The sequence below is a fragment of the Megalobrama amblycephala genome, linkage group LG23, assembly GCF_018812025.1.
Source record: "Megalobrama amblycephala isolate DHTTF-2021 linkage group LG23, ASM1881202v1, whole genome shotgun sequence".
Lineage (NCBI taxonomy): Eukaryota > Metazoa > Chordata > Actinopteri > Cypriniformes > Xenocyprididae > Megalobrama > Megalobrama amblycephala.
In genome coordinates, this window is record NC_063066.1 from 10325746 (window position 1) to 10343857 (window position 18112).

Here is an 18112-nt window from a genome sequence, read left to right on the forward strand (position 1 = left end):
ACTCATGATTTTAAAAACATCGTGCCACCATATGACCCCCATTTCATTAAATGGTACAGTCCTCTTCGTCTTCAGCTCAACAGCTTTAACGCATATTTCCCGATATTTCCACAGGTCTAAAGGATGCTGAATGGCACTTTTTCACATAATATTAATTCAAATTTTAAAAGAAATAACGGTTTTAATGCACATATGGACCGTAGGTCTACTGACTTAACAGTTTAATAATAGACTAATAGTCAAAATTTCCGAAGTTATAATATTATAATATCATCGCCTCGTGTTTTTATGCATAATTTGCACTCATTTACATGACGGATATTATTTTAAATCTTAAATATTCATATTTATGAATATTATGAATGGTAATTGTGTTTCTTGAAGGTTATTTATTTGAAAATTGACGTAGGATTTTATAACGAAGTAGCCTATTAGCCTATCAAATAATATTTTTTTATATTATTTTTATTTTATATTATATGAAATTATTATTGAATTAGGCAAACTTCCTGCTCTGTTCAATGAGCCAGCTGAATAGTCACAAGTGTCGTGGGTTTGAAGACAAGTGTTGATTTAGTCAGTGGTATTTGAACTTTAGACTTTATCAAGGGGAGGGATTGTGTGTCGGAAATGGACACTGAGGAAAAACACACTTGAACAGTTTCGGTTAGCAGCTCATTTTCTGATTCCCGGAAAGGAAAATGTGTCGTTTAACTAAGCGTTCAAAGTTTGTAAAGAGCTATTTGGTTTAACTGTGTGTAGACAGCTTTATTCAGAGGGACGAGAGAAGATAGCCTTGTGTGTGGACAACAGGTGACGGCTTCTGATGAACACCTGAAATACAGGTTAGATTCAATGACACTTATTAAAAAAACTAATAATTCTCCTGAAACATTTGGAAAAGGAGAAAAGATTATGTTCGATGTAATTCTATTTTTCAGACTTTAATCAGACGTAAATCAATTACTGAATTTATGAAACGTAACTTAAGAAGCTAAAATATAGATTCAATGATTAAATAATGTGATATATAATTATGCAAAATTATCATTACTGTGAATGTTTTGTTTTAAAAACAAACGTAAAAAGAGGAACACAAATGAGGAAGAAGTGCTCGTTCCTTTCCCCATGAGAAAACAAAATCATTCATGTTGCTTAAATAGGCCCGCGTTGTTTTCCTTTTAAATTAAAATAGGCTATTAATCTTATTATTTGCTGAATGATCTTATTCCATTTAAGCATATTATACTTATTTCCCCCCATCCAGATTTGAACATTTACAGCCTAGAGAAGTGAATATCAGATGAAGATGTTTTTCTCTGGTTATGTAAGCCTCTTCAGTTTGGATCTTATCTAAATAGCTTCCCGGGGATCCGCCAGTATGTATGAGGGGAGCAGCAGTGGGCCCATCAGGTCTGAGGAACATTTTAATACCCCTGTGGGAGAAGCAGCGCTGCCTTCAGAAGAACCAAAAGATTCAGACTTTAAAGCCTCCGGCAATGATGGAAGTAATTCAGATTCCCCTAAAAGCAGGATAACAAGCCAATTCCGCTCAAATGTTGAAGAGCGATACTCGAGACATGGAGCTCGGCCCGCGTCTCCTGCCTTCAGCGCCTCCTCGCGCAGATCCAGACTTCAAAAACAGCTGGAGGTCTCCGAACCGGGCAGCAGCGCCTCCCGCAGACTCTCCGTTGATGCTTCGGAGAAGGGCTCCCTCACTCCCGCTATGCGTAAGAAGTATTTAAAAGAGTTGTTTCTGAGTAACAAATCTGGATTGTCAAGTATTTTATCATCCAAACACAAATCGTCAAAAGAAGAAGAGGAGGAGGCTGCGAACGGCGACACTGTGAACAGCGGCGCGCTTTGGGCGTTGGATCCCATGGAGCACGCGTGGATGCTCTCTGCTGTGGATGGGAATTATGACACTATGGTGGAATTTCTCGCTGAAGATCCCAGTTTATTGAGCAGAAAAGACTTTATTAGTGGTTTTACGGCTCTCCACTGGTTGGCCAAAAATGGAAAGGACGAGACCCTGATTAAGATTCTCAGACATGCTGAACAAGAGGGGCTGTCAGTGAATGTGAATTTGAGAGGCAGTGGAGGCCTGACGCCTCTTCATTTAGCTGCTATGCATAACCAGTACATGGTTGTGAAGATTTTGGTTGGTGCGTTCAGTGCTAATGTAGACATCATGGACTACAGTGGGAAAAGAGCATGGCAGTATCTTAAAGATAACGCACCAAGAGAAATTAAGGAGCTTCTGGGAGCCTGGGATGATGAATCCTTCGTATGGGTTTTGAATGTGAACAATAGTGCAAGTCAAGCACAAACTCGACTTGAAGAACATACTCAAGAAAATAGAGTCGAGGTGGATGCTTCAGGAGGATTTGTACGGCAGCGATTTGCATCATTTAAAAGGCTGTTGTACAATGTTGGTCTGCTTGAAAATATCTGAGACGTGTTTGTCAGGTCATTACTGTTATACACTTGAAATGTTCTTATTAGTGACAAGATTTGTATGGCAATATGGCAAATATTTAACCTGATAACAGTGCTGTGTATGTTATGAACTTTAATCTGTTTAATAAACCAAATTGCGATGAACCACCAATACTGGAGACACTTGTTTTTATAAATAAAAACCCGTTTATCCTTAGTAAGAATGAACCTAAAAGCTCAGAGAAAAACAATGAAAGTGCAGAACCACCCACTGGAAAATTTCAACTTGGGCATTTTGCATTTTCACAAAATAAAAGGATCCAAATAGTTCTGGTTTGATGACAAATCTTTTATTTAGCAAGGACATAACCAGAATATCTGTACAAAAGAGACTGCTGTTCCAGATAGCATGGCTTCTCTCCAGCTCTGGATGAGTTGGTGGTCCTGGCAAGGAACAGATGGAGGGGGGTGCTGAAGTAAATCTTGTTTACAAGCCCAGCTTGGTCCTTCTCCAGTGTCTCCTCTTGGAGTTGTACCTGCAAAGAGATTGGCAAATATAAAGCATCACACAAGAAAACACCAATTAATATGTATTACACTGGAAACGTTGTTTTCTTGTAAACTGCACTGCTCTAAAACTAAAAACGTGGCTAAGAAAGTCATAAGAATTTAAAGTATAAAGAGTAGCAAATTAACCAAGCAAATATAAGGTTAAATTGTCACCAAATTAAGTCTAATAAAGTCTACTTGTATCACTTTCATGCATTGTTGCATTGTTAAATGGTTAGTTCACCCAAAAGTGAAAATTCTGTCATTAATTACTCACCCTCATGTCATTCTACACTCGTAAGTTCATCTTCAGAACACAAATTAAGATATTTTTGATGAAATGAGGTATATGACATCCATAGACAGCAATTTAACCACCACTTTCAAGGTCCAGTAAGGTACTACAGACATCGTTAAAACAGTCAACGTGACTGCCGTGGTTCAACCTTAATTTTATGAAGCAACGAGAATACTTTGTGTGCGCAAAAACAAAACAAAAATAATGACTTTATTCAACAATCTCTTCCGTTATTATCCTTACACAGTTGACGCAGTGAGCACAGTGAAGGCTTCCATGTTTACGTCCGAACGCCGACTCATTATTGGGCAACGCTGTTCATGTGAGCAGCACGACGCATGCATGTGATGCTGATACAGGAGCCGGCCAATAACGAGTCAGCGTTCTGACAAAGAACCTGGACGTAAACAACGTACGAGACAAAAGAGAAGATGTTGTTAAATGAAGTCGCCATTTTTGTTTTGTTTTTACACAAAAAGTTCTCATCGCTTCATAAAACTAGGTTGAACCACTGCAGTCACTTCAACTGTTTTAACGATGTCTTTAGTACCTTCCTGGACCTTGAAAGTGGTGTTTATTTTGCTGTCTATCTCAGATTTCATCAAAAATATCTTAATTTGTGTTCCGAAGATGAACGAAGGTCTTACAGGTGTGGAAGAACATGAGGGTGAGTAATTAATGTCATTAATTTAATTTGTGCTAACGAACACTTTAACATTAAAGAAGCAACAATGTACTGATAACAAGCATTAATGAGATACATTTCTATTTTATCCTCAATGTTTAAAAAAAAAAAAAAAAAAGATACACAATTATAATCATATGGAAATGTGTCTCCACAACAGAGCATTCACACGTCACATGGGAGATGACAGTAATCATGACTCTACAGCAGATGATGCTCTCAGCAGGATAATGGCAGTACTCCCACAAAAATTGAGCACTGTAATTGCGTCCTGCTTTCGTTTGGATACTATAAACTACACGACAAGAAGACTACTATCACTTTAAGACTAGTTTAGCAGTGTTCAGTACAGCGGCAAATAACCACTACTGCACAACCATGTCAACACACCTGATCTTGTTGCCAGTTTTCATCCTAATCCACTGTGGGATCGGCCTGTTCTGCTTCTGCTTCTTGGCGAGGAAGCGTTTGATTCTGAAGGTCTTGTGCGACGCCTGAAACACAAATGTGTAGCACAGTCAGGCAATCTGCAATGGCTGGAGTTAGCCATCCCGTCACACATATTCGGGGAGAGGTTTCATTATGTGTCGAACTATAATCGGTTCAATATTACATACCATTAACTAAGAACTTCAACCTATATACAAAAATGAAGCGATGTGCAGGAATACAATAACATCTTGGACGATGTTTTATGATTCTCACTTACCATTTCAGAGATCGCAATCCGTTCACCACTATGGCGGTAGTCGAAGAGGAGGAACCATGGGAAACGCAAGCACTGTATATCCGAGTCACGGATAGACCTACTGCTTTACATCACAGCGACGACCAGTGGCTCCACGGAGCTACTGCGTAATGCTGATATTTCGTCTTTTGAAAATTAGCAGCTGTATGCTTCTCCGTCAAGTCAATGCACATCTTTTTAAAACTGTAAAACCTCAGGGCCAATCCAAGAAAAATATTCATTTTATGTCAACTCCCTCCTAAATATGTGCAAACAAAGACATTAACCATGGTACAACTGACATCATGTCTTTTTCAGTTTTTTTTTTTTTTTTTTGCCTGTGTTAATGCCAACTTCATACATTTTGGCACAGGTGTGTATTTTTATTGAAATTTTACAAGTTCACCCTCATTTCCTTTAAATCTATTTTGCACTAGGTACTAAACATTTCCTCTCAGAACCTTTTGGACAAAAAATGTCCTCATTGAAACCCAATAAAACTGCAATTTATAATCCCAGGGCCATTTAACTGTAAATTGTTGAAATCTTTATTAATAGGCTTTCATTTTGTTGGCAAGGCTTCCATATGGCGCCATTTTTCAGGTTTGGCCTATAAAGCAAATACTCGCTTTATTCTTGTTTTCTGTTTATGCATATTATGGAGCCAATTGGATAAATTATTCAGCTATAATTGTGTGGGTGTGTTGGTATGTGTGTTATAAAAATTGTGTGCATGTAATAAAAAAAGACTCTACTGCAAAACACGAATCCAACCACTGTGTGTTCCAGTGAAGTTTTGCTGGCATCTAATGGGAAAAATTTGGTACTGTGCCCAAACTAAATTTTACTGAAAGCTCATTTTTTGAGATATCAACCTCAAATTTGGAACACAATCTTTGATTTTCAACATGTTAAACAGTTTTAGAGTTCAACATGTTTCATAAAATATATATTTTATATAAAATAATGTTCATTAATCATTTTCATTTTCAAATGAAAATAGTGACGGCTCTTGTCTCCGTAAATACAGTAAGAAACGATGGTAACTTTAACCACATTTAACAGTACATTAGCAACATGCTAACGAAACATTTAGAAAGACAATTTACAAATATCACTAAAAATATCATGTTATCATGGATCATGTCAGTTATTATTGCTCCATCTGCCATTTTTTGCTGTTGTCCTTGCTTGCTTACCTAGTCTGATGATTCAGCTGTGCACAGATCCAGACGTTAATACTGGCTGCCCTTGTGTAATGCCTCGATCATGGGCTGGCATATGCAAATATTGGAGGCGTACATATTAATGAGCCCGACTGTTACGTAACAGTCGGTGTTATGTTGAGATTCGCCTGTTCTTCGGAGGTCTTTTAAACAAATTAGATTTATATAAGGAGGAAACAATGGAGTTTGAGACTCACTGTATGTCATTTCCATGTACTGAACTCTTGTTATTCAACTATGCCAAGGTAAATTCAATTCGATGGCACCTTTAAACTCTTTTTACTTAGAGATTCTGACAATGTTTTTTTTTTGTTTTGTTTTTTTAATGAGACCGAACTTGAGTGCTTCAAATTTTTATGACAGTTTTTTGACAGATATTTTTGTCCACTATGGACCAATGTGTAATTTGTTTTAATTGACGGACAAGGGTTAAACAGAAATTTGTAGATTGCCATGATGTATCTCTTCAAAACAAGAGTATCTTCTCTTTTATCACTTTGTTATATTTTGTTAAGCCTTTGTCAACCTTGTTACTATGATTTTCTACAGTAAACAAATAATTTAAACTTAATTTATAATAATCAGCATTAAATTATTTCTAAAAATGACATTAAGCAGGTGTTTCAACTTTAAAGTATTAGCTATATTCCAAGCTAAACATGCAATTAACACTTGAAAACATCTTTGTCTGATAGAAAGTTTAAAATCTTAAAGAAATGTACTTTAAGAATAAACTTTTCAGAATGAAAAAGTTTTGTGGAATGAAAAATGACCAAAGAAACGTATTAAATAAAGCAAAACACAAAGTAACATATAAGTTGTTCATTTATTGTCTTTTTGGATTTCTCTTCATACTTTGACAAAGCTGCAACTATAAAAGGAAAACAAGCTGTGTTTTGAGTTGAGGATTAGTTACAATGGAACATACAACTGGATGACAGAACATGACAGTTTCCAAACCAAGCTAACCAGAGGATGCATTTTTCTGAGTGGTAGGATATGCTTCAATACCAAAACTATAAAAGGCCACATCTGTTTTTGCATATAATTTAGTCGACTTGCAGAAAAGAATTAACAGTGATCAAGGCATCAGCATCATAAAGCATGGCTCTTTTTCCACCTGACCAATCCCTAACCAGAACAGAAATGGTTGCAGGCTACATCCATGCTCGGAGAACACAAATTCATTACTGATTGTCTGAAGTGAAATGCACCGTATGATACCAGATAGAAGGGTTCAGGTAAGGCGCGGAAGATCTTTCTAAAGCAGAACAGTGAGAAATGTTGAGCAAGCTAGATCAGACGTTTTATAAACTATGTAACAGAAAAGCAAGGGAAGTAAAACAAGTTTGGCTGTGTACCAAAAGTAAGGCCACTTTGAGTTAACATGGTCCAATCACTTTGGCTTCTCTCGTGGTTATGTCCCGTTTCTCAAATCTAACCGTCGGTTAGGACTTGCCTTGCTCATGAACAGGAACTTTAGGGGCTCATTCAGGCACTGGAGGGCAACAGGTATGTGCTCTCGTGTCAATGACGAGAGGTTTTTTTTTTGAATGTGTGGGGATTTCTTTTGCTGACAGCACCATGTTTTTGAGGTGTTTGTCCTGATTAGAACAGAGCCCCTCCTCTCTTGAGACATCATTTCATGCTAGCGGAGCTGCTTCCTCACTCGGCCACTTTCTCTTGAGAATTCTTAGACTCCCGCTCAGCCCTCCTGTCCGCTGCCTGCCCATCTCCTCCTGCTCCTCCTCCCCGGTTACGGCTCCTCGCCCCGGGCTGGTACAGCTGAATTGCAGGCCGATCCTAAGGCAGAAATGTAAAATGAATTATTATTAGCTATATGTCAAATAAATCAGTAAAAAAAAATATCATAAAAGAGCAAGTACCTTATTTCTCAGACGGTCCCTTTTGGCACTGTCTTCCTTTTTGTTGTCCTTTGATGGCTTTTCGGGATGAGCATTAACTGAGGACTCTCCGGTGTTTTCATTCTTTCTTCTCTCCCAAACGCGCTCCTTGTCCTTCTTCCCTTCGTCCTCTCTCTTTTTGTAGGTGTTTTCTCCGTCCTGACGTTCCCTTCTCCTCCTCCGTTCTTCATCTTGCCTTCTGATGCGTTCTTTTTCTTTCTGTCTTCGCTCTCTGTCTCTGTCCCGGTCTCTATCTCGGTCTCCATCACGTTCTCTGTAATCTTTATGCCCACTATCCTCTGATCTACATGACAATGCATATTGACAATGTGATATAACAATGAAAGGAGAAGACTTGGAAAGTGAAAGATGGGTTGAGTAAGGCTGGGAATGTTTTTCATCTAGCGCTAGTGTGGAGTGTAACCAAACTTACTTGGGCCCCTTCTCCTCTCTGTGTTCACCATTCTGTCTCTTCTTCATCTCTCCTCCTCCAGGAGGTCGATCTTCCTTCTGTTTCTCTCTGTCTTGTTTCTTAGGCTTGTCTTTTGGCTTCTCAGCATCACCATTGTCTGCTTTCTCTGGTTTTCTTAAGAGCTGAATGACAAAACAACAGGTGTTTACTTCAGGATGCATTAAACTGATCAAAAGTGACAGTAAACACATCTATAATGTTACAAATGATTTCTATTAGAAATAAATGCTGGTTTTTATTTTTTACTTTTAATTCATCAAGGTTTCCACAAAAATTAAGCAGCACAACTGTTTTTAATATTAATCAAAATAATGAATGTTTCTCAAGCAGCAAATCAGCATATCAGAATGATTTTAGAAGGATCATGTGACACTGAAGACTGGAATAATGATGCTAAAAACTCAGCTTTGACATCACAGAAATACATTACATTTAATTCTATGTATATTTTACTCAATTTACCGTTTTTTTTTTTGTTTTTTTTTACTGATCCCAAATTTTTTGTTCTTTTAGTAAACTAAGTTCTTTTAGTAAACTATAATAATGAATCTAGGTAGTCAAATATATTTGCACAATTACGTACCTTGATTTTTGGCTGATCATCTTTAGGTTGGTCCTTATCCTTATCAGATGCCTTTTCTCCTTTTTTCAATTTCTCAGCCTCTTTTCTTTTTCTTCTGTCCTCCTCTCTCCACTTACGCCGTTCTTCATCTCGTAAGCGTTTGCGCTCTAGCTCTCTCCGTCTCCTCTCTTCCTTCTTCTCTTCTCGAATCCTCTGGGAAGGACAGGATGAGAGTGCATAAGCACACTACACATGCAGTATGACATATTATATGTATGGAAACCAAATTAACTGGTGACAGGCTAATGAAGTATGCAATTACATCAGTTAATACTACACCCTCACTTTACCTGTTTATTCTTAAGGAAGTCCAAGAGAGGTGTTGTTTTTTTAGCTGGAGAAAGAACATTTTAAAAGATTTTTAAAAAAGAACAAAATTGTATTAAGTTGTTTTTTTAAGAATGGAAGCTTGTTTCCCCCCACAGACTAACAAAATAAAAAAGGTAATTGTGACTTTTTATCTCACAATTCTGACTTTTTTTCTCGCAACTGTGATATAAACAATTGTGAGTTATTCAACTTTAAAGAAAATTTGCAATCGCAATTGAGAAAAAGTCAGAATAGTGAGATAAAAAGTCGCAATTACCTTTTGTATTTTTTATTCCGTGGTGGAAATAAGCTTCTATACTTTTGTGCCGAAACTCACCACTGAGCTCTTTTGTCTTGGCCTCTATTTCCTCAAGTAAAGTCTCCGGATTAGAAGGAAATTTTTCCTCATCGCCATTGTAGAACTCCAAAAACTTTTTGTAATCGGCATCTAGTAGGAAACAGGTAAACAAACATAAAGTCAGCGTGAAATGAAAATTCCTATCATCTTTTCTCCCCTCCTGTGATGTATATTTGACTGAAGCAGCTTCTCAAATGAGAAAAAAAATGTAGTACAGGAATTATGTCCATTGGGATATTGATTGGATCATTGTTGTTTGTGAATTGCTGCAATCTTATGTGATTGACAGGTTGCTGGAGGGGAGGAATTATTTTCCAGCTCTTGCACTTGTGCCCACGTCATCAGAGAAGAAAAGAGGAGTCATTGTGAAGGGAGGGCACATAAATAAATTAAAAAATAATAATGTAGACAGACAGATCATTTATAATAAGCACTGCAATATACCATAAAACAAATATGAATTGTCAAATTTGATTTCATGGTGACTAACATTTTCCCAATGTTAACTATTGTTTGTAATGATTTTATGTTTTACCATCTTCAATTGTTCCACTTTTGGCATCCTTCTTCTTGCTTCTTTTCTTAGCAACTTTCTGGAATGGTGCAAACTCAACAATGGCTGGATATTCTTGTCCTGTAATATACAAAAAAAACAAAAAAACGTTTTACTGTAAGAGAAGTTCACCAGCATAGAAAACACCTCAGTCTGAAGCATAAAAAATGTATTATAATAATAATGAATTACTAGAAATCTCTACAGCATTTAAGGAGTATTAACAACTTCACAAAAGTTTGATTACTAAAACAATTGATTAGTCAGTAAACAATGAATGCTTTAAATAATAATGTCACATAAAAGCCAAACCTCGATTATCAATAAAGACATAGCCGTCAAAACGGTCTCTGAAGAGAACTATGTCATCTTGATTTTTGAAATTCAGATATGCTCTTGCAAACAGATGAGGGAAAAGACTGCAAATAAACAAACACATTGATCAGCCATAAAATACTTTTTATTCCTTTCACTTTTCTGATTTCTTTTATGAAATACAGCATCTACAAACCTAGTATCACTAGAGAAAAACTCCAGGTAATCCAGCTCTGGAAGAGGCTGCAGTTGCTCCTCTAAGTCTTCTTTAGTTAGACTCGGAGGTAGACGTCGAATCACAATCTAAAAATATGGTAAAAAAGAACAAAAATCAATATTGGAGTTACTTGCATAAATACACTTTATATATTGTTATACAATGTAATACCCATACGTAATACACATAAGTCTGCGTGGTTAAGGTATTAGATTAGAAGAGTTAAAGTTGTTAACCTAACATGCTGGAATACTTTACATGCCACTGTACATACTGATATATGATTCTTCTGTTATAGTGCTAATGCTCGCAGTGATTGCAAACTTTGACAGGAGGATTTGCTAACCAGTATGTTCAGGCATGCTTATCTGCAACGTTTAACTCAAACACCGAATAATATGTAAACATATTACTACAAATACAGCCACAAACAATATGTTTAGTATTTTAAATAAAAGCGCAAAGCTGCTTTGTTCGTAGACTATTTGTGGCAGGAATGTAGCCAGCTAGCCTGCCTGCTAACTAACTACCTTTGTCATAGCCTCCTTCTTCTCTTTATTTGGCTTCTCTGCTTTTTCGTTGTCGTCACACTTTATTTCCACTTTCTTTTCTCTGGGACGCGTGTTTTCCTTGTCCTCCTTCATGGTCCCTTGCTAACTTTAGCAACGACGTCTGACTTCGTATGTTTCTTGTTGTTACTGGTCGCGTCTGCTATCTCTCTCTCCAGTGCCTATAACTTTCCGCAGTTGTTTCTCCGTAAGACCAGCAGGCGCCTCTGATTGGCTACAGCTCATGACGCAAAGAGTCGCTTAATAAGACGAGGAGCGTCCACTTTTCCACTCTCCTCCTGTGTCCCTGACAGGTGAGATGGGGAGAAATCTCTACTTTAATGATAATTAGCGACTGTTGACGGCAATAGCAGCATATCTGCCACAATTATTACATTAAAAAAAATCACACACTGCTTGTGAAACTAATACTTAAGTTGCTCTTTCATGCAGAGTGGACAGGCTAGATTTTTCTGTACTCCTCCCAACTCTTTAGTTATGTTTTATCGTTTAAAAAAAACGTCATTCTGAGCTACGCATGTCCCGATTAAGGAAGTGGCCATTAATCTGTTAATACCTTTTTTTTACAGTCTATGGTTAATCCTTAAACCAAGAGCCACAATGCGGCGCTGCAGTATTTCACGCGAGGTTTTCACATGCGGAAGTGAATTATACACTTCTCGGAAGTTGTTTATGTGACCGTCATAAGGGCAGACATTTTGGCCCGTGTAAATGACGCTTTTGCAAGAATTTGTTGGAAAATATTAAATAACCCGTGTCTGCTGCAACAATTTCTTTGTATATTTACCCTCATATTTTACCACAACCATGTGGTATGAGATATTGCCCGGGTTTGCTATTATGACAGTATGTCTGATCATTCCTGGTGTTGCAACTGCTCAAATCCAGAAGTTCACAAACGGTGGAAAGGTGAGTGGTGATTATGAACAATGTTTGTCGGTCTCTAGTCACTGAGTATCTGCTTTAGTGAATATTTTAATAGTTAGAAACGTTTGTTTCACCCTGACATTGGCCAGATATTTCTGTATGCCCTTATATGTCTGAAGTATGTAATCCCTTTTTTTGAACTCACAGGAAAAGCGGATTGCACGGGTTCCCTATCACTGGTATTTGATGGAGAGAGACAAGAGAGTGTCTGGAAGTGGTGAACATTACCGAGCCAAGGTTAAAAAAAAAAATACTTGTATAAGCTTGTGTAGATATGTATCAGTACTGACCATATGCTCACCAAAGCAGGTGTTGTAATATTTTTCTTTGTCGTTTTTTTTTTTTTTCCACAGGGACTTGAAAACATCAAGTGAAAAGCCACCCAGATGAAACTGAAATGTACATTTTGTCCAGCTGTCTATTAAAAATTTGTCTCTAAATTATTAATTTGCTTGCTGTTGTCATCTTTTTTCATATTTGAAATATTTTCATAAGAGTTGTTACATGGTTATGTTTTGATACTGGTCCACTGTGGTGTGAATATACATTTGGAAATTGTTTTGCATGGTTTACGATATTAGATTTATGTAACGGGATCAGATTTGATTCCTTTCCCAATTAACTTAGACAATTACTAATAACTGAAACCTAATTTTGATGCCAGAATTCAAGCAGCACATTAAAAACATTTAATTAAATAACTTATCACTTCATCATGTACTCAAGATTAATGATGGGTTAATATAGAGTGCTTGGTCCAATCCCTGCAGTTTTTACAGAGGCAGATAAATACATTGTACATATTATATACTCCAAAGCCTACAAAAAGTGCTTAAAATGATTATAATTGATCAATTTAAATGGATCTACAGAATACTTGATAATATACAAAGTACACATAATGTGCATAAACGGGTTGTAATATGATTATGTGATATCCAGGCTGCACAGAATCCTTGGTAGCACTTTATTTTATAGTCCTATTTTGCATATACATACTATATACTACTTGGTGTAATAATTACAATAACTGGGTAATAACTAGGTACTAGTCCTGAACCTCCCCCTAAACCTAATCTTAACCCATGTAGTTACCTTATATTATTCAGTATGCTCTTGTAAGTACACTAAAAGTGCACATACTGTAAAATTAAGTGAAACCAGATCCTTTGACAGCTTCAAATGGAGCATCAGTAGACATAATATAGTATGTTATACAATAAGCAGACAAAATGTACTTTAGTAATAACACTTATTTTGTAAAGAGAATCTTGTGTGCTTTTTACATCCATTTAGAAGTCCAGTGGAGACAACTGAGATAAAGATCAAGAAGTAAGAAAGTACACATTACATACTCTTTACCAAACCATTATACTTATGTGGCTCTTACGGTCAGATAATTGTGATTTCCAGGCCCGGAAAAGTCACGGAAATGGATATTTTCAAAATCATGAAAATGACTATTGTGAATGCATTTCTAGTTAAGCTCAGCTCTAAACCTTCTCATTGTGTAGATATTGCTATTTGTAAATGCAATCTCAGATAAAACCAATTTTTAAAAATCCTTATCCAGTAACTCACGACTGGAAAAGTTATCGAAAATCATTGGTCAAATAATAATACAGGGATATTTCCCATAGAGCAGGAGTTTGTGACTATACAAATACAAATAACTGATATCGGAATGTAAAAATCCAGCATTTTATAGGGTTACTTCCTATGTTGCCATCTAAACTGCATATACTTAATTTAAACGAAGTAATTCTTAAAAAAAAAAAAAAGAATATTGTTGAAAGTTCCAGCAATTAGAGATGTAGAAACAAAGTCTACAGTTTATCTAACCTCACAAGGTTAACACAGGGTTATAACTAAAGAAGGGGTAAATTCTCATAGTTAATTAAAGTTCCAATATGGCAGTGGATCACATGACCATTGTTTATTTAGATGCAAAAACACATCACATGTAGGGTATTGCATTAGGAAATTAATTGTTCTACTAATTAAAGAAAATGTACACAACAATTTGTTCACAAGCCTCTCACTGTGTATTATACAGGAGGATGTCCAAGCAGAGAAAAATGTATACAAACATATTTCAGTAAAATCTGTCTTAATCATGTTTTAAGTTGTCTTCTTCCTTTTAAAACAGAAAAAAGGACAAACGAAAACTGAAAACATAATTCTGCAGGACAGTCTACTTCTCATCTTTGCCTTTCGTTTTTCTGTACACCATTTCCCTGAAGCTGGAAAGGATTTTGCTCTCCCTCTTTCTCCTTTCCTCTTGGTTAAAGGATGCAAGCGCTCTCTTCTCATCAGCACTGTAGATCTGGTTTTCCTTTCTCAGACGCACAGCCTCCATACGCCGATGTCTGAGGGCATAATAGCATATAGCGTATAAAAATGTGCATGATACACCTACAATGCCTATTATAACAGTTTCATCTTTTTTGAGTTATAAACTACCATTCAAAAGTTTACTAATATAACATTTAAAAAAAAAAAAAATTTCAGCACTATTACTCCAGTCTTCAGTGTCACATGATCCTTCAGAAATCATTCTAATATGCTGATTTTCTGCTCAAGAAACATTTCTTATTATTATCAATGTTGATGAATGTTACACAAGTACATATATGTATGAAAAAAGAACAGAATTCATTTGAAATAGAAATATTTTGTAACATTATAAATATATGTACACTTTTGATCAAGTGAATGAGTCCTTGCTTAATAAAAGCATTAATTTCTTTAAAAAAAAAACTGACCCCAAACTATTGGACAATAGTGTATGTGCATAAAATGTATAAAAGTTTTATACCTGCTTCCACTCATGACAAAGCCAGATTTCTCAAACTCTGCAATCTCATCACTAGTCAAGCCGATTTCACCTCTTCTCGGAATACGTTTTCCTGCTTTGACAAACTCTGCCATAGCCGCACCTTCACCTGGTAGCAAAGCGTGGCCAAAACTATAGAGAAAATGATAGGGCAGAAATATTCGGTTCAAGAGACAGGATCAAAAATGATTAAAAAACAGTGACTGTTATAAATAAGCAACAGAGTGGAGGAGGAATCATTTGCTTACTCTAAAGGTTTATCATCTTGGGACAGGTGAGTGAGAGGAGCTTCAGGTCCAACAACATGTTCTCCAACACCAGTCTTCTCCACCCATGAGATTTCATTGACATCCTCTTCTTCCTCCTCTGAATGTTCACTGCTAGAGCTACTGGACTCCTTGAGATTCTTCTTCGCCTTCTTCTTCTTTGATTTCTTCCTGCGAGGACAAAATCAGGATACTTTACAAAAAGATTCAAGCCTTGCTGATTCAATATACACTTACTATAGATGAAAACAATATTCTCACTTTTTATTTTTCTTCTTTTTTTTCTTCTTTTTCACCTCTTCTGCAAAACAAGCAAGAAAACATTTCATATAATCTTACATATAGTAAGCATAATGCATGTTTAAGAACAAACATTAGTGCCCCAAACCTTCAGAATCACTTTCTGACTCGCTGTCCTCTGAGTGCTTCCTGTTTTTCTTCTTCTTTGATTTCTTCTTCTTCTTCTTTTTCTTTTTCTTCTTTTCCTCTGTGGGCATGAAATCAGTCATTTAGATTATTTATTCAACAACTTCCAGGTCATGTTCAGTAAACATGGAAAAACGCATTGTGTGGGACAGATGTTAAAGAATCATTTACCCTCTGAACTTGAATCAGAGCTGCTGTTCTTCACATCCTCTTCTACAGGAGTGTGCTCGTCTGAGCTATTACAAGAGATCAGATGAAAATGTTTAAGTACATGGAGTATATGACGACTATATTAGGGGTGGGGGGAATCAATTCACATACAGTATGAATTGCGATTCTACCTTCTACCGATTTCCATCAATTCACAAATTTCAAATATCGATTTTCTAAAGTGTTACACTTCTTTAGCTTCACAGTACTACTTAAAGTTATTGACATGTTAGAGTGTTATTAATCACAATAAGCAACGAAAAAGGACTCACAGCCGAAGAGTGAGCACAGATGCCGCCTCTCAGGCCCTGTTTACAGGCTATTGTACTTGAAAAACTTAGTTTATTTATTCGTATTTGTCCTATTGTTTGTAATTTACTTCTTTGTTTCTATTTTTAATATGAAAAATAAAATAAAATTGCCTGCCTTGCTTTAATACAGAAGACTGCCAGTCATATGTGTAATGACTGCAGTCAACTTAAATGGCGTTTGTCTTATAATATTGGGTTGAAAAAAATGGGAAGAAAAACAAAATAAATTTCAAGGTTCACATTTAATTCAGTGGGATTTTTTTCTTCAAGACCTATTAAACTGTATACTGCAGTCACACAAAACTAGAATCAAATCTATGCATATATTGAATCGAAATTTGATTCAAAACCGAAGAATCGATTTTTATCCGAATTTTGACCTCAAGAATCGATTTGAAACGTATTGTGAGGTACCAAAAGATTCCCACCCCTAGAATATATTACTGTAAATACACTGTTTTAGGGTTTTAGGAAATTCTTGCTATTGTCACTGCACAAGTACAGTTAAAATTTCTTTTATGGCTCAAGGTCACATGGAAAGACACTTTAAATGCAATGTGATTTGATTTGATTAGGGGCTTTCAATCAATACATCGATATTGCAATATTATGTGCCTATTATTTTATCTAACCAGTTACATTTTTATCAACTCCGCAATGCAACCAAAATATAAGATAAAAATAATTGAACTCTCTGAAAACTGCAAGCCCCGATCCCCCCAAAAGAGTTTTTAAATAATATATAAATAAATAACAAGATGAGTTAGTCTAGTAGTGGAAAAATACATTTATAGAGAGAAAGATACATCTAAAATAAAGAAATCTCAAAAATAAAGTTGGGAAAATGTATTAAATATTTGATGACATTTAAGTGACAATGAAGAAGTTAAGATGTGGCTAGCAAGAGTGTCAAAATAAAGGTGCATCTAAAAAAATATCTAAATTGTGTTGCATTGATACATTGTATCGTCTTTGATTGAATCGACCCCCATTATACTTCATAACACAGATATTTAACAGTACAGACGGTAAGGATATATGTGGTACTCACTCAGGTTCTCTGACTCTTGGAGAATATCCCCAGACCTCAGGACATCCCACTTCACCAATCCTCTCACGTTCCTGCAGACGCCTTGACAGAGAAAACAGAAATAAATGTCACAGACTTTGTATATTACTACAAACAATTACCTGCGCAAGTGTAGAGAACATGCGTCTAACCTCGCGATGAAGGCGTCTTGTCTCTGCCGTTGGGCATCATCTCTCTTCTCATAGTAATCAGATCTTGATCCAGCACCGTGTTCTCTGTCTCTCTGATCTGTCCAATTTATCCGATCTCTTTCCCTTGACCTCGAGCGACTGCGAGAATTGCCAAATCGGAACCGGTTTTTGTTCCTCTCTTTATCGGTGTATCGCGATTTGTGCTCGTCTTCATGCTCGTATCTGTGGTTCTTCAGTCCTCGGTCGGGTGAGCGGCTGCTGGAGCGGCTGTGTCGGCGTCTCTTCGGGCTCACAGGGCCTGAATATTTGACGTCCAGCTCGGGCATTGCTATAATCTTATTATCTTGTTAATTTAATGACTTTCTTTTATACTGTTAGGTCAAAAACGTCGTGTTAATTACATTTTGTTGTCATGTCGCAGTTCACCATTAGCAAAGATAATCTAGCTAGATTAGCGTACTGCGATTTCGAGTTCTTTAACTACTGAGACAAAAAAAATGTATATAAAATACGGTTGTGTTGAGACTCACCACGAAAGCTGTAACAACTTAAACGAGGGTCATGGGACCAAAATGTTAACTAGTATCGTTGAACTACTACTTGTGTCTCTTCTGCTTGTGTTTACGTTTCCGTTACGTTAAATTCTTCTATTCTGAAGAATGACTCATTGTG

The 18112-nt window shown here is 36.5% G+C and overlaps 5 protein-coding genes and 1 non-coding gene across 7 annotated transcripts; 2 read left to right on the top strand and 4 right to left on the bottom strand.

Annotated features, from left to right (window-relative positions):
- Positions 1-41: 41 nt before the first annotated feature.
- sowahd (sosondowah ankyrin repeat domain family d) lies at positions 42-2611 on the top strand. Its single transcript, XM_048176465.1, has 2 exons — positions 42-845; positions 1268-2611. The coding sequence occupies exon 2, from the start codon at positions 1382-1384 to the stop codon at positions 2453-2455; it is 1074 nt and encodes a 357-aa protein (XP_048032422.1). The 5' UTR covers positions 42-845; positions 1268-1381; the 3' UTR covers positions 2456-2611.
- A 156-nt stretch (positions 2612-2767) lies between these two features.
- On the bottom strand, positions 2768-4820 carry rpl39 (ribosomal protein L39). Its single transcript, XM_048176471.1, has 3 exons — positions 4681-4820; positions 4362-4465; positions 2768-2975 (listed from the first exon to the last, which is right to left on the bottom strand). Exons 1-3 carry the CDS (start codon positions 4681-4683, stop codon positions 2927-2929), a joined length of 156 nt encoding a protein of 51 aa, XP_048032428.1. The 5' UTR covers positions 4684-4820; the 3' UTR covers positions 2768-2926.
- On the bottom strand, positions 4163-4249 carry LOC125259498. Its single transcript, XR_007182839.1, has one exon. It is a non-coding gene; the product is annotated as a small nucleolar RNA SNORA69 (small nucleolar RNA).
- Positions 4821-6731: 1911 nt separating the features above from the next.
- On the bottom strand, positions 6732-11422 carry upf3b (UPF3B regulator of nonsense mediated mRNA decay). Its single transcript, XM_048176091.1, has 10 exons — positions 11205-11422; positions 10654-10760; positions 10455-10561; positions 10125-10223; positions 9569-9679; positions 9213-9256; positions 8884-9075; positions 8262-8422; positions 7811-8132; positions 6732-7727 (listed from the first exon to the last, which is right to left on the bottom strand). The coding sequence occupies exons 1-10, from the start codon at positions 11316-11318 to the stop codon at positions 7590-7592; spliced, it is 1395 nt and encodes a 464-aa protein (XP_048032048.1). The 5' UTR covers positions 11319-11422; the 3' UTR covers positions 6732-7589.
- A 335-nt stretch (positions 11423-11757) lies between these two features.
- On the top strand, positions 11758-12617 carry ndufa1 (NADH:ubiquinone oxidoreductase subunit A1). The gene is made up of 3 exons (XM_048176095.1): positions 11758-12152; positions 12318-12407; positions 12524-12617. The coding sequence occupies exons 1-3, from the start codon at positions 12051-12053 to the stop codon at positions 12542-12544; spliced, it is 213 nt and encodes a 70-aa protein (XP_048032052.1). The 5' UTR covers positions 11758-12050; the 3' UTR covers positions 12545-12617.
- A 1474-nt stretch (positions 12618-14091) lies between these two features.
- Positions 14092-18112, bottom strand: LOC125258893 (NFKB activating protein). 2 transcript variants are annotated; one of them, XM_048176093.1, is made up of 8 exons: positions 17441-18112; positions 17271-17351; positions 15870-15934; positions 15661-15759; positions 15534-15570; positions 15255-15443; positions 14989-15138; positions 14092-14539 (listed from the first exon to the last, which is right to left on the bottom strand). In XM_048176093.1, exons 1-8 carry the CDS (start codon positions 17764-17766, stop codon positions 14365-14367), a joined length of 1122 nt encoding a protein of 373 aa, XP_048032050.1. In that variant the 5' UTR covers positions 17767-18112; the 3' UTR covers positions 14092-14364. The 2 variants fall into 2 exon arrangements, with proteins under 2 accessions (XP_048032050.1, XP_048032049.1); XM_048176092.1 differs by having other exon boundaries at positions 15534-15573; positions 17441-18111.